The sequence below is a fragment of the Vulpes lagopus genome, chromosome 13 (assembly GCF_018345385.1).
Source record: "Vulpes lagopus strain Blue_001 chromosome 13, ASM1834538v1, whole genome shotgun sequence".
Taxonomy (NCBI): domain Eukaryota; kingdom Metazoa; phylum Chordata; class Mammalia; order Carnivora; family Canidae; genus Vulpes; species Vulpes lagopus.
The window spans coordinates 37496284-37511838 of NC_054836.1; the positions used below are offsets into that span (position 1 = coordinate 37496284).

General features: G+C 40.9%; 1 protein-coding gene across 1 annotated transcript; it reads right to left on the reverse strand.

Moving 5' to 3' along the window:
• Positions 1 to 9619: 9619 nt before the first annotated feature.
• Positions 9620 to 11654, reverse strand: LOC121474770 (histone deacetylase 1-like). The gene is given in 1 exon segment (XM_041727873.1): positions 9620 to 11654. A coding segment is annotated over 1 exon segment (1449 nt). The 3' UTR covers positions 9620 to 10205.
• Between the last annotated feature and the right edge of the window lie 3901 nt (positions 11655 to 15555).

Genomic DNA, 15555 nt, shown 5'->3' on the forward strand with positions numbered 1-15555 from the left:
GGGACAAATTCCTCTGTCTTATTTTGTCTAAGTCTCTGTGCCTGTTTCTCTGTGTTAGGAAAGCTAGCTATGTCCCCTGCTCTTGAGAGTAATAGCTGTATGAAGAAGAGGTCCTCTGGTGCCCTGCAGTATTGTGTCCCCTGTTCCCCAAGGCCTAGCACTTCTGGGAGTGCCTCCAATGTGTGCTACATGGGCTCTGCTGTTGTGCCCTGGCCACTTTATCCTTCAGGCCAGTTGTCTGCAGAGGTTTTCTTTGCCTGTTGTGGGCAGTGTTTGGTCTCTGGCCTGAGACCAGAGAGGCAAGTGTGACTGAGGCAAGTGTGACCGGGAAGGACAGTTCTTCCGGAGTGTGGCGGGTGGGGCTTGATGTAAGGAATTAAGTAGGAATTGTGGACACTGGACCGTTTCCTACAGGTTGCGCATCTTCATTCCTATTAACAATAAGAAAAGGTAAATCTTCAGATTTAATGGCTACCGTCTCTCTGTGTTTTTTTTTTTTTAAATTTTTATTTATTTATTTATTTATGATAGTCACACAGAGAGAGCGAGAGAGGCAGAGACACAGGCAGAGGGAGAAGCAGGCTCCATGCACCGGGAGCCCGACGTGGGATTCGATCCCGGGTCTCCAGGATCGCGCCCTGGGCCAAAGGCAGGCGCTAAACCGCTGCGCCACCCAGGGATCCCGTCGTCTCTCTGTGTTTATGCTGAGGGGTGGGGGTGAGATATCATATTTGCCAGTTCCTTTCTTCCCAGAGGGGTCTCTTCATGAATGCTGCCTCTCTGGGATAAGCAACTAACCTCCCCAGTGTGTACCCCAGATGCTCCTTAGATCATCCAAACTGTATATATTTCCACACTGTATATAAATGGGCTTTGCCTGCTTTCTCTCCAAGAGGAGTCCCAATGTCCTCTGAGTTCTTCTAGAGCCAAACACACTGACCTTTAAAACTCCAGGCTCATTGCAAGAACTCATGAAATCAAGCCCTCTTGCTTTCTAGGCCAATTGCTATAGGGATTCATTTTCTCAGTGCACTCCCTTGCATGTTAGTCTGTCTTTTGCCCTTCTCCGTGACTGCAGCTCCCCCACCCCCTCACACAGTAGCCAAGATCTGTTTCTGTCCCAAACTGTATCTCTGTACTTCCAACCTTCTTTAATGTGGTCTCTTCTCTACCTTTAGTTGTGGAGTTTGTTCTGCCAGTCTTCAGACTGGTTTCTGGGGTGTTTAGGATGATTTGATAGGTATCTAGTTGTATTCATGGGATGAGGTGAGCCTAGGGTCCTTCTATTCGGTCTCCATCTTCCTCTTCTTCTCCTCCTTCTTGACTCTTAATAGACATTGAAATATTCCCTAGTCCCTTTAAACTCTGCACTTGAAATAGGTACCATTTGGGGGCTACAAGATAATCATCTTCATTCCTATTAACAATAAGAAAAGGTAAATCTTCAGATTTAATGGCTACCGTCTCTCTGCTTTCTCTACAAATAGGCCTCATTTACATTGGTGTCAAAGTTAAAGGAGACAGAACAAATTATACCTTGTGAGAGGACAGGCATGGTACAAAATGCAAAAGAAATTACAAAGAGGCTTTTATGTGTTCTGCAATTCTTTGAGTCAGGAGATATTTGGTGGTTCTCTCTACAATATTTAAAAATAGAGATAAAAAACCCAGATCCCAAGTAAATAGTTTGGCAGATTACCAAGAGACGCTATATTTTTGAATCATTGAAGCAAGATTTTCACTCCCTTTAAATAGCCTGAATTGGGTGATAGAAAGTGTGAAACCCCATCTGGGAACAAAATACAGAATTAATACGACTATGAAATAGAAAATAGTCAAGCCAGAGCTGTCCCTTTCTTGGGAGAATTGTCCCAGGCCAAATATAAACTGCCTGCCTGGGACATAATGTTCTTCCTCATATTCTGCTTCTTAGCACATAGCCAAGAACTAACTGGCATGGAGGGTGGAAGACAGATCGTCTTGCTCCAAGTGGTGACTGGCTCTATGGTGCACTTTGTGCTCTAGAGCTCTCCATGGGATCAGGTTAAAGCCAAACTCCAGCTAAGATCGTGTACTTGTTTAGTTCCTTTCTCTGCCTTGTCCTGCTTGTTTTATTCCCCATTGGAAAGTCCTCTCCCAATAAATCCCACCTACAAGAATCTTTGTCTTAGGCTTTGTTTCTAGGGAGACTACTCTAAGATAGTGGCTTATAAGAGTTTTATTTTGGAAGAACTAGAATGCAGGCTAGCATCCTAGATACCTTCTTGGACTCTTGGCAATATTAAAGAATAAGTTTTTGGGTGATGGGAGATCTTAAGGGAAAAGGGAGAGAGAACAAGAATGGATGGTGAAAAGTGGGGGAAGATAGTGAAGAAAAAAAATTCCTGGCTGACTAAAACTTTGTACTGGAGCAGATCAGATTCCCAAGAACCTATAAACATGAATGCCACTTTTCCAACATGTCCTCAAACTGGAAGATGAGGTTTTTTGAGGATGTTGCAACAAATACTCTTGGATCTTGGGGTTCACCTTTCCTGTGCTTCCTCAATTGGCTTTATTTTTTAAACCCCAAAAACATTTCTCCGAACTTAATTCCAATCAGATTCAGTGGGGGCTTTCAACTACTGTGGAAGTTTTGTATTCCTCTAGCTAGCAGCTGGCATTGATTATTCTTCCACAGGACAATTAGAGTGCTGGCACTACTGCAGAGCACAGCATCTGTAAGACAATTTTCTGTAACAGCTAAAGGAGGTTCTAGGATTAGTCACTTCTTTTTTTTTTTTTCAGAACAATTAGAGAGCCACCACTTAACAAGGACCCATTCTGAGCTCATAGAGTTTCTTCAGGTAGCAGTAGAATTATTCAAAGATTTGGTCTCTGTGGTCAGCTTCTCCTTACAGTGTTTGTAAAGATTAAGTGAAATTATATTTTTAGAGCACTTAACCCAAGGTTGGCATGATGTTATGCTTGGGAAGAGTCACTCCTCCTGATCACGGATCCTGAGCCCCTCTAGCATTGATTCTAGGGCCTTTTCATGTTGCCTCTTCTCTTTGCTCTGTGTAGCTCTTGTGCTCTGGGATCTCAGAGCAATGCCTCCTCCTGAGGGTGTTCCTGCTTATGGACTCTCAAACTCTTTGATCTAGTTCTTACATGATTGACTGCATACAACCCCATTTTAGCTTCTGGCCCCATGTATTTGATGACACCTCTCTTCTCCCTGAGTCTGTTTGGAAACTTGTGCCTGGCCTTCCCATTCAACAATTCCTGCCTTTCAGGTTTTGACAATTACCATGATCTTGGGTGAGAAAACTTCCTCCCCATTAATGTAGCTCAGGAATTATGCAGAACCTTATTAGCTATAGTGTACTGGTTTTCCCACCCCCTGAGTTGAAGGGAATGAAACTACCTCCTTTGGCTTTAGGCATGGAAAAACAAGGACTTGGGAAGAAAAGAGTACTACTACAGTCCTCCTAATGCCAGGTTGAAGTACTCTTTTACCCCATCTTCAATCAAGATAAGGTTTGTATTATCAATGATATGTACATTAGAAACTTGTGTTTAATGTTAATGTAGTTGGACTTAATTGCTGTTTTTTTAGTTCTATTTTATTGGAGAATCATATGCTCTACTAGAAACAACTCATTATCTGGTCATGGCTCGATGCTCTCTATTTTTTTGGTGGCCGAATGCAGCACTGATGAACAGATGAGGAGAATATTTATGGGAGACAAATTTCTTGTGCTTTGTGCTTTTCAGAAGTGCATCTGGTCATAACAACATGTCTGCACTTTGTGGCTTCAAGAGATTTCTGTTTGAGAATGAGAGACCATGGTTGTGGTCTCAATTTGACCTTTATGCCTGAAACTTTGCACTCCACATTTCTCATCTTTGAATTTCTCCAAATTTCCTACCTCAGGGTCCACACCAATGCCTCCTCCTACTCTAGTTCCCCAGCAGTGCACTTTGTGTGGGATGCCCAAGGCAGCTTTATCTTGAGCACTCAACTTTACCCAAGAGGGAGCTAACCTTGGAGCATAAGACAAATAGAAACCTGAAAGAAATGCAGTAGCTTACTTGTGCTCTTTGTGAAAAAATAATCCCATAATGTGGGGGATAATTTTTGAGGTTTTACTCTCTCTAGTCATTTTGCTTAAAGATGAAGGTCTGGATTCTAACCCAGACTTCTCCATTTGTTAGCTGTATCAAGTTAAACCTCTGGTTCTGCTTCCTTAGAATGGGCATAGTAACTACCTTGTGGAATCACTGTGAGCATTCCTGGCACAAAGGAACGACCTAATAAATGGAAGATATTATCATTACAAACTGCAAGAATTAGTTATAATATCAAAGCTGGAATGGCACCTTTATTATTTAGAAGGTTGAGGTTTGCATAAAAGAAAACGAATGTACGAGATGCTGCACCACATTTCCCATAACTTCCCATTAGTAAAGGTATTGAATATGATATGAAATCAATATACAGGCAAAGGAATAAAGACTGCAGATTTAATGTCCAAGTGGGCTTTAGTCATATTTACTAGGTTACAACAGATATAACTATATTGCTTAGTCTTTTTGCTTATAAATCCAGAATTTATTTCTAAATACCATTTCAAGACAGAGGATGAGACAGGGGAGAGACATTAGCATTGAAGGCGGGGAATAAAGCTTGTTTAACTCTAGGTATATTTAATTCATGCTTGTGAGCTATTAGTACAATAAACGCTGATTTCATTCATAACTAAGTAGGGCTATTTATGTTTGAATGAAAAGCACATACATTTGCGCACACAAAACTCTATTGTGAGCTTAAAAAAAATTACTTTTTATTGTTTAAATAATTGTGCATTAACCAAAGGCTCAAAATGAAGATTCTGAGAATTGTGAGCCTAAACTGGGAATGTTAATATGCTAGATTGTTTATGTGGCATTATAGGATGGGTTAGGGCTAATGGAGGTGAACAAGCTCAATATTTTCCAATGGCTTGGATGCTGCTCATTTAAGCTTTATTATTTTCTATTGGTGATTCTATAGCACGCGGAAGGATGAATCTTTGATTTCTTCACACCCTCACAGAGAACGAGAGGGCAACAATGCCCAAAGCAGCAGCAGCTGTGTTGTGGGCACTATTTCACTTATAGGCTGGAGAAACAAACATTAAGTGCCACATGTATAGAGCCAATAGGTGCTTTTGGAACTTACCATGTGTTGAGACTTTAGGGGAGTTAAAGAGGCCACACAACTTCTGAGTTCCCACTAGCTTAGTGCCTTCTTCACAGGTCAGTTTTCAGAGAATGATGACCTGTATGTATTTTACATTTGCATATATCATCAGATCTCCATAGGCAAGGAGCACCTTTACATAACTATATTCTCTGATTTCTATGAATAATATTTGTAAATTGGGAAATTTCAAAAAGGTGAAAGACTAAAACTATCTCTTCCATTCTCCCCCAGTGATAAGCGTTGTAATATCGTGATATAAATAAATAGCACATATACTTTGTATAGTGCCTAGAAGGCAGTAAGTTTTTAATATATAACAGCTGAAAATGTTTTGTGTATATGTAGTGTTTCCTTCTATCATTTTATTTTCTTTTGTTTATGCACATGAAATTGTTGAATAAGTAAATACTCAACACATATTCACTGAGCACCAGGGACTTTGAGTGGGCTGAGGATAGGTGACTTTCCATTAGGATGGACAAGACACAGTCTTTGCCCTTAAGTTGGTCACAGTTCTAGAGGAAAAAATAGATAGGTAATGGGAGTTTTGTGTGATGACCTGGTAAATGACCTGTAAGTGCTGTGTGGAAATTGGTAGGGGCTCCTTACCTTCATCGAGGGCTTCCTGGAGAAAATGATGTGCATCCTCAGACCTGAAGGATGAGCAGGAGCTATTCAGTTAATGGAGTAGAAATGAGAAAATGTTTCTCCAGAGAAAACAGCACATGTTCAGTTCCATGCAAGCATGGCATGTTCATGAAAATAAGTGGAATTCTGTATGGCCATAGAATATGCAGTGGCATTAGTTGGTATGGTGGGAAGGCTGGAGGGTGGAGCAGAGTAGGGTGAGATTGGGGAGGAGTCAGCTGCTGCAGTGAGCCAGGGTGCTGAGGGAGTGAACAGGGCTGCTACTGTGAAGGGCTTCGTAGGAAGCCTGGTGAGAGGTGTCAATTTTATCTTGAGGTGAATGAGGAGCCATTGAAGCAAGATACTTGATCAGATTTGTACTTTAAGAAGAACATGCAAAATCAATTAAAAAATAGCTTGTAAATAATAAATTCAATAACTTAATTCAAAAGTCGGGGATTCCTGGTAGCTTAGTGGTTTAGTGCCTGCCTTCAGCCCGGGGTGTGATCCTGGAGACCCGGATCGAGTCCCATGTCGGGCTCCCTGCATGGAGCCTGCTTCTCCCTCTGCCTGTGTCTCTGCCTCTCTGTTTCTCTTGTGAATAAATAAATAAAATATTTTTAAAAAATAAATAAAAGTAATAAATAAAATAAAACAATAAATAATTAGAAAAGGGAGAGCAAAAAGAGTCTATTTTGAAAATTTTAAACATCTTTTATTTTTTGGATAAAGAATAATTATAAAACTGTAAAATTTTAAAAGTGAATGACACTGAGACCACTGCATGCTAAAAAACGAACTTAAAAGGCTCTTGAAAGTGGCTTTCCATGCAGAATTTACAGCCACAAAAATATTTACTAGAAAATAGAAAGTAAGTCAATTTTTGTAGGTTAGAAGTTCAACATGGGTCTCACTGGGCTATGATCAAGCTGTTGACAACAGTACACATCTTTCTGGAGTCTCTAAAGGACAATGTATTTCCGTACCCCTTCCAGATTCTAGAGGTTTTGCAGTGTGATGGTTAATCTTACATGTCAATTTGAACCACAGGGTGCTCAGATTAAACATTATTTCTGGGCATGTCTATGAGGGTGTTTCCAGGTAAGATTAGCAGTTTCATTGCTGGACTCTGTAAAGTAAACCACCCTCCCCAGCATGGGTGAGCATCATCTAATCCACTGAGAGCCAGAAAGAAAAAAATGGCAGAGGAAAGGAGCATTTCTTTCCTGCCTGCCTGCCTGCTGAGCTGAGACATGGTCTTCTCCTGCCCTTGGACTGGGCTTCACAACATCAGCTCCTTTGATTCTCAGGCCTTTGGATTTAGACTGGAATTAACCAGTGGCTCTCCTGGGTTGCCAACTTGTAGACAGCAGATTAGGGATTTCTCAACCTCCACGATTTTGTATGCCAATTCCTTATAATCATTCTCTCTGTATATATCTATGCCAATGTCTGTGTCTTCATCTTTCTGTATAATATATGTATATCATCTTTCTATATAATATATATATTTTCTCTCTATATATCTTGTCTCTCCTTACATCTTATATGTATATCTATATCTAAATAGACATATATATCTTCTATTTCTCTGGAGAACCCTAATACATCCACATTCCTGACTCACATTGTCAAAGTCAGCAATCTTGCATTTATCTGTGCCTTTCTACAGTTACATCTTCCTCTGAATCTCCTCTTTGCTTTCCTTTTCCACTTTTTAAGGACCTTTGTGACTACATTGGGCCCACCTGGATAACTTAGGATTTGCTCCCTATCTTAAAGCCATTTGATTAGCCACCTTAATTCCATGTGCAACTATAATTTTCCATTGTCATATAATTGATATCACCATAGGTAGTGGGGATTAGGACACAGACATATTTGGGGGCAGTTACTCTGCCTAGCACAAAGAAGTATTATTCCTCTTTATATTATTCCCCTTTGCCCCATTCTGCAACTTCCTGCCTCCTTTAGGTAATCATTTATATTCTTGTTCACTCTTTTAGTGTTTCTTTATGCAAATATAAATAAAATCAAATATTTTCTCCCTTTTTTTATGCAAATAGTATATGCACTCTTTCCATGCATTACTCTTTTTACTTACTTAATAACATGTCCTGGCGATCTTTCATATCATTGTGAGAGAGCTTCCTCCTGCATAATATTCCACTGTATCAATAAGCCATTGTTTATTTTTTAAATGGCATTTTAAATCAGAGGGGAGTGGTCAACTATTTATTTTTTTTCTTTTGTTCACATAGGGTTTTTTTGTTTGTTTTGTTTTTAGTTGACATAAGGATTTCACTTTATGTAAAGGCATATGAGTAGAAATGATTAACGTCAGTTTACAAAAATTAAATTCATATGCATGAACTATGTAAGAATATATGAGATACAGAATTAATATTAGAAGAACACTTTTTTAAAATTTGTAGAGAGGTAAACTATTTAATAAATCCTATTGGGATTACAAAGAATGTAACACACATGTAACTGTTTAGCAAAATATATGGAAAGATAAACACAAATTTTAGCAGAAATAATTTTTAGAGAGGAAAGTGAGAGAGGGAAGAGGGAAGATGAGAGTAGGAGGCAGCTTTCACTTTTTACTTTATTTTCATATTGTGTATTTTTATAAGGACATATATTTATGTATTACATAATTATATAAACATTATAAGAATAAGAAAGGTAAAATTTGGAAACTAAAATCTTGATTTAGATCTATGATTACTTTCTACGTTTTCAGAAGTGAAAATTGCATGTTCAAGGTAATGCACACTGCTCTCTACAAGTGCTCTCTAGAATTAATTTACATGCCCATCAGGAGTATATGACAATGCTCATTTCCCCCATATCCTAGTGAATTGGACTTTTCTGTCCACATTTTTCATCAAATGTGTAGAGTGCTTTTGAAATTAAAAGTTGTTTAAACAGATATAAATAGTTAAACACAAATTTATTGTTTGTAAAGAGTACTTAGAATTTAGAGTTTAGCTTTAATAACTTTCTGGAAGTGACAGTTGTTCTTCATGGACCTTCACATTTATCTCTGCTAATTGGGGTGTGAGTAAAGAGAGAAAAAAGGAAGGGTGTGAGGCTTGGTTCATTTTGGGGGATGAAGGAGGAAAACAGCATTTATCAGATACTTACCATATCCCAGGTGATAACATTTACAGTGTCTTACCTGTGAGGATCTTTGAGAGAGAGAGAGAGAGAGAACACACATGTGCACATGCACACGTGTGAGCAGAGTGGGGTGAGGGAGAGGGAGAGAATCTTGATCAGAGTCCATGCCCAGAGCAGAGCCCCACTTGGGGCTCGATCCACAATCCTGAGATCAGGACCTGAGCTGAAATCAAGAGTCGAGCACTTAACTAATGAGCTACTCAGGCACCTCTTACCTGTGAGAATATTATCATCCTGTTTCATAGAAGTTAGATGTCGGAAACTTTTAGTCACCCTTAGAGTCACATTGCTAGGATATGGTGGATGGCATTTGAAGGAAGTGCTATCTTCCTTCCCATCACTTCTTCTCTTTTTTTTTTTTTTCCCTTTAGTAGTGCTTTTTAATGAGTGGTCTTCTGGGGGTAGGGTGAGAAGATCGGTTAACCTCAACCCTTGTGGGAGGAATTAGGGTGAAGGTTAAGTTTGTGGGGTTGTTTCCTTGTTCATGGAGTTGCCCAGATTCTCCTGGACACCAGAAGGGCAGGGAAGTGGAGTTGAAATCAACCCAGGGATACTGCTAGGAGATAAGCTCAGGAGGATGTAGAAATGTACCATTTTATTACAAAGATTCTCACGAAAATGAAATAGTATCTCAAAAAAAGGATATTTGACTTATCAATCTCCACCTGCAGAACTGGGCAAGGATAGAGGGCAGGCAGTGAGTTCCTTGGCTCACATGGGGCCAGTGGGAAGGTATGATAAGAGAACCAATCTAAAAATGGCTGATGTTACCTTAAGGAGCCTGATTGGGGGGGGGGGGTCCCAGAAGACCCAGCCACTCCTAGAATGCTCAATGAGGGCACCTTTCCAAAGCTACTAAGCAGGCACTTGGCATTTCTGGATTTTGTCCTATGGTTGCCTAAAAGCATGCCTTCCAGAACTGGTACCCTTTATGGTTCAAAATTAAGAACTGGGGAAGGATGGGTGGCGAGGCAGCCACTAGAAAAGCTCACTCATAATGTGTGCCCTAGGCTCAGGGCCCTGGTTCCTGTCTAGTCCCTGGGGATATTTATATTTAATATATTTTTATATAAATACACAGAGAAATAGAAAATATAAAATCTGAGGGGTTGTGGGAGAAAGGTGGGGAACTTGGCAGGAAACCAGAACTGGAGAGGTCTGCTCAGGCCAACTTGACCTCCTCCTTGACCCCTTTGGCTTCTTGCTTCTCCTCCTTGGTTTTCTCCTCTTCTGTGACTTCTTTCTTCTCTTCTGGGTCTTTCTCTTTTTCGTCCTCAGTTTTGACTCTCTTGGCTTTTTTGAAGTTGGAAGAGTTCTTACGACCACCTTCTCCCTCCTCATCAGAGTCCGTGAACTCTTCCTCACAGGCAATTCGTTTGTCAGATGAACAGATAGAGATGCACTTGTCAGGGTCTTCTTCGTCCTCGTCACCACTCTCCTCTGGAATGGCATCCTCAGGAATCACCTGCATTTGGACCCCAGGTGCGTGGGGCAGCATTCTCAGGTTCTCAAACAGTCGCTGCTTGATCTTCTCTAGGTATTCATTGGTATTCTGGTTGGTCATATTGGAAGGACTGATGTGAAGTTTGAAATCTGGTCCAAAGTATTCAAAGTAGTCATTGTACGGAAGCTCATTCGGGATTTCCGTGTCCAGGGCCACAGCTGTTTCATATGTCCAGCAGCGGGCCACATTACGGATGGTGTAGCCGCCTCCTCCCAGCATCAGCAGGGGCAGGTTGAAGCTCTTCACAAACTCCACACACTTGGCGTGCCCTTTGATCGTGAGATTGAAGCAACCTAACCGATCCCCAGACAGGGAGCCAGAGCCACACCGTAAGACCACCGCACTGGGCTGGAACATCTCCATCACTTTGGACATGACCGGCTTGAAAATGGCCTCATAGGACTCGTCATCAATCCCATCTCGGAGCGGGTAGTTAACAGCATAATACTTGCCTTTGCCAGCCCCAATATCCCGTAGGTCCCCAGTTCCTGGGAAGTACTCTCCGTATTTATGAAAGGACACAGTCATGACCCGGTCTGTGGTATAGAAGGCCTCTTCCACGCCATCGCCGTGGTGAATATCCATGTCAATATACAGCACCCTCTGGTGATACTTTAGCAGTTCCAGGATGGCCAAGACGATATCACTGACGTAACAGAAGCCAGATGCCTCAGACTTCTTTGCATGGTGCAGCCCCCCGGCCCAATTCACAGCGATGTCTGTCTGCTGCTTATTCAATGTCACAGCGCTCGCCACAGAGCCACCAGTAGATAACTGACAGAATTCAAACAGGCCGTCAAATACTGGACAGTCCTCACCGACGTTGAATCTCTGCATCTGCTTGCTGTACTCGGACATGTTATCTGGGCGGATGGAGCGCAAGAATTTAATGTAGTCATCACTGTGGTACTTGGTCATCTCCTCGGCATTGGCTTTGTGAGGGCGATAGATTTCCATTTTTCAGTAGAGACCATAGTTAAGTAGCAAATTGTGAGTCATACGGATTCGGTGAGGCTTCATTGGGTGGCCTTGTCCATAATAGTAATTTCCAACATCCCCGTCCTAGTAGTAACAGACTTTCCTCCTGGTGTCCTGAGTCTGCGCCATCTTGCTAGTCCTGCCGTCCCTCCCATCAGTCGGTCCATCCGGCCTCCCCCTCATCACTTCTTCTCTTGGCCTCTTAGCAAATCCCAAAATGATGTTTGTTCCCAGGGACCCCATTCAGAACTAAGAAGATCTGAGAGGAAACAATCAGCTTTTCCCAAATGATTTCTCTTTCTTTCTTTCTTTCTTTCTTTCTTTCTTTCTTTCTTTCTTTCTTCTTCCTTCCTTCCTTCTTCCTTCCTTTCTTTCTTTCTTCCTTCTTCTTTCTTTCTTTCTTTCTTTCTTTCTTTTCCTTTTCCAAATGATTAATTTCTATGGCTGTAGTCTGCTCTGTTTGATGTTCTTGAGCCTCCTGGAACCTGAGGCCAATTTAGACATGGAGTCCTGCATCTTGTTCTTTAACCCAGAATACTTTTCTCCTGGACAGCCCACGGAAGCCTCTTTCAAGGAAAAACTGAGCCTGTTGTGAAGAAAATCACAGAGGTTTTAGACAGACCAAGTCTTTTCCCTAGAGTGCTTTTACTTCTTGACAACTGATCTATTCAGATGACTGGCCCTGGGCCCGTAACCCTCCAGGTTGGCAGACCCTGCCACTGATAGCCGTGGGAACCGGTTATTCTGTGGCAGGGCTTAGGGGGCAGCGGCAGCATCTGTGTGGACCACATGGGCCTTCTCAGCTTGTAGTATGTGTGGTAACTTAGAGCCACTTGCTTTAAAGGCTCCATTTGCATTATCAGCAAAGAATATGGAAAACAGCTAAATTTCAGCTGACTACTTAAAGTGCCTGGTAGCTGTTCTGTAATTTTCATTGCTGCTTGCTGGGCTCTTTAGTAAAGTTTGCAGGCGAATTTAATGGAACTCATTCAGCCTGCTGAATGTAGACAGAGAAGGCATCAGCTTCCTGTTTCTTTGTTTGGAAGCATCTGTTACCATCACATAGTAAACATTTTTTTTAAACCATTCTGAGAACAGTTATCTCCAAGACACCTGTCCAGGGAAGGCCTAGGCCCAGACTTGGTTTTCCCACAGTCTCACCCAGCAAGAATTGTCTCTGTTATCCAAGGCCAATGAGACTGACTCCAATAAGGATTTCTAGGAAATCCTAGACTATCTAGATGGATAAACACTCCTAACACTGGTTAGAATCAAACAATTAAAGTCTGGTGCTATGGTACAATCACACCATGGTATACTTGTCAGCCATTAAAAAGGGTGTTGTAGATCCCACTTTTCACAGTTTAATGTGCTTATGAATCACTTAGAGATATTGTTAAGATGAAAATCTGACTCAGTAGATCTGAGGTGGGCCTCAGCTTCTGCCTTTCCAAGTTCCTAGGTGATGCCAATGTTCTTGGCCCTTGCATCATACTTTGAGTAGCAAGGCTATAGAAGTTCTTTATTTTTTTTTTATTTTTTATTTTTTTTATTTTTTTAAATTTTTTATTTATTTATGATAGTCACAGAGAGAGAGAGAGAGGCAGAGACATAGGCAGAGGGAGAAGCAGGCTCCATGCACCGGGAGCCCGATGTGGGATTCGATCCCGGGTCTCCAGGATCGCGCCCTAGGCCAAAGGCAGGCGCCAAACCGCTGCGCCACCCAGGGATCCCTAGAAGTTCTTTAATTGCATGGGAAGGTGTTCATTGAGCCAGTAAGTAAGAGAGAAAGGACTGCAACATGTAGAATATGATCCCATATATATAAATTATACAAATATTTATATATATACAAAATTCTCTTTTTTGGTATATTCATGATATACCAAAAGAGAGATAATAGTATATCTGAGTGGTAAGGTTAAGGCAATGATTATCTCCATCCCTTTCATTATCTTGTTTTTAAAATATATTCTACAATAACCATACTTTATCCTAAAGACATTATTAAAATGATCTTTAAAGCACCTGCTAACAGAATAATAGAACAATCGTTTCTAAAGCACCTGTTTCCACAGGGGGAAAAAACATTGCAGATGCTATAAGAAGAGGAAGGTTTAGTGGGTTCTTACATGGACCATTTTAGATCATGGAATCATGGTAGAAAAACAGAGACTTTCAGATGCCATCTGGTGATTTAGCTTTCTTTACTCCATCAGGACCCTAGAACATCAACAATCTGCAACCTGGCCCAAGGAATATGTTCATCTATCATTTGACAAAGATTCAAAAGTTTCATTATACTCAGTGTCAGTGCAAATGTGAGAAAATAGACATACTCAAACACTTTTGGAGTAATTAATGCTACTTTTAAAAATATTTGGCAAGATCTGTTAAAATTTCAAGGGTTTGCCAGCTATGCCATGTCTAGGATTGTCTCATATCTCGCAGTGTGCAAAGATGTGTACATGCACAAATATACACTCATACTAGGATATTTACTGCCCAGTGGTTTGTAATATAAAAAAAAAACTATAAATGACCTAACTGCCCATCAATGGAGGACTAGCTAAATAAATTATGATGTATTCACATGATGAAATCTATGTAGTTATTAAGAAAGGATGACATCTGTGTCCTACATACAGCATATCTATGTTTCATATGACATTGGAGCAGATATTCATGGTTGCTTATGCAGGAGTCAGTCCCTTGCCTTTGTGCTTCAGAATTCTTCCCACTATAGACCCAGAAAATACCAGCTCCTGGCTTTGTGAGTTCCCCCTGCTGCTTGGGCATGGGCTTATGATTAGATTCTCTGGGGAAATTTCCTCCTTGGGTAAACAAAAGAGACAACCGTGGAAAAACTACTCCTTCCTGCTTGTCTGGTAGTTCTTGCATGAGGGCATCTTACCTGGAAGTGGCTGTTAACCTTGCAGGCAAATAGAAGAAGTTCAAAGTCAAGTGCCAAGAAGTTACGGCCAGGGGAGCAGAAAGATGTAGGAGCCTGTGTTCTGGGTTCTGGGTCCTGGGTAACAGCATGTGGTGCTGAATTAGCCAACTCTACAACTATTTACTTATAGACTCCTGTTATGTGTGATGTTTTTTATTATTTAAGTTGCCTTTCAGTTGAATGTTCTGTTACTTGTCACTGACAGAGCACTCACTGGCACAGACTTGTGTAAGACTTTGTACATTCTTACATGTGGGTCTATCTCACTTTAAGTGGCAAGATGAAATTAAATTATATAAATACAGCATGATTTGTTAAATACCCAGGATATCAGGATTTAAATATAGATGTGCTGCAAGAAAAGCAAGCATCAGAACAGTACGATTTACAATATGCTGTTTCAAAATATTGTGTCAGTATTATATCAATATTATATTTTATGTGTGTGGGTACAGATATATATAATTAAACACAACTCAGTTTTTTGTGTCTACTATCATTGCCTCTGGATAAAAATATTGTCAGTCCCTGATTTTGCTATTTACTTTAGGTTATAGGTAAGTCTACAAGTACTTCAAGTTGAAAACCCAGTTTCAAGGGGCGCCTGGGTGGCTCAGTCAGTTAAGCACCAGACTGTTGATTTCAGCTCAGGTCATGATCTCAGGGTCATGAGATTGAGCCCTGTGTTGGGCTCCAAGCTGACCACAGAGTCTGCTTCAGATTCTATTTCTCTCTCTGCCCCTCCCCCTCTCTTTTAAATCTTTAAAAATAAAATATTTAAAAGAAAAAAGAAAACCCAGTTTCAGCATAGTGGAAAAACAAAGCCTCAATCCTTTGTGATCATTAACACTTCTCATCTGACTTAGCTTTAAATGCCTTTACCTCGCTGAACTGGTATCTGGTATTGGGACAGGCACGTGTGATCCCCACCGGCTCTCTATCTGGAAACACAAGACTCAGGACTTTCAGTTCTAAAACCTGAAAGATTGCAGACAGACTAGAGCTAGTGAGTCATCCCAGCCCTGAGTATCTCCTTCCCGGGCTAGCTGCTGATTCCATGCCTGCCAGGAGGAATTG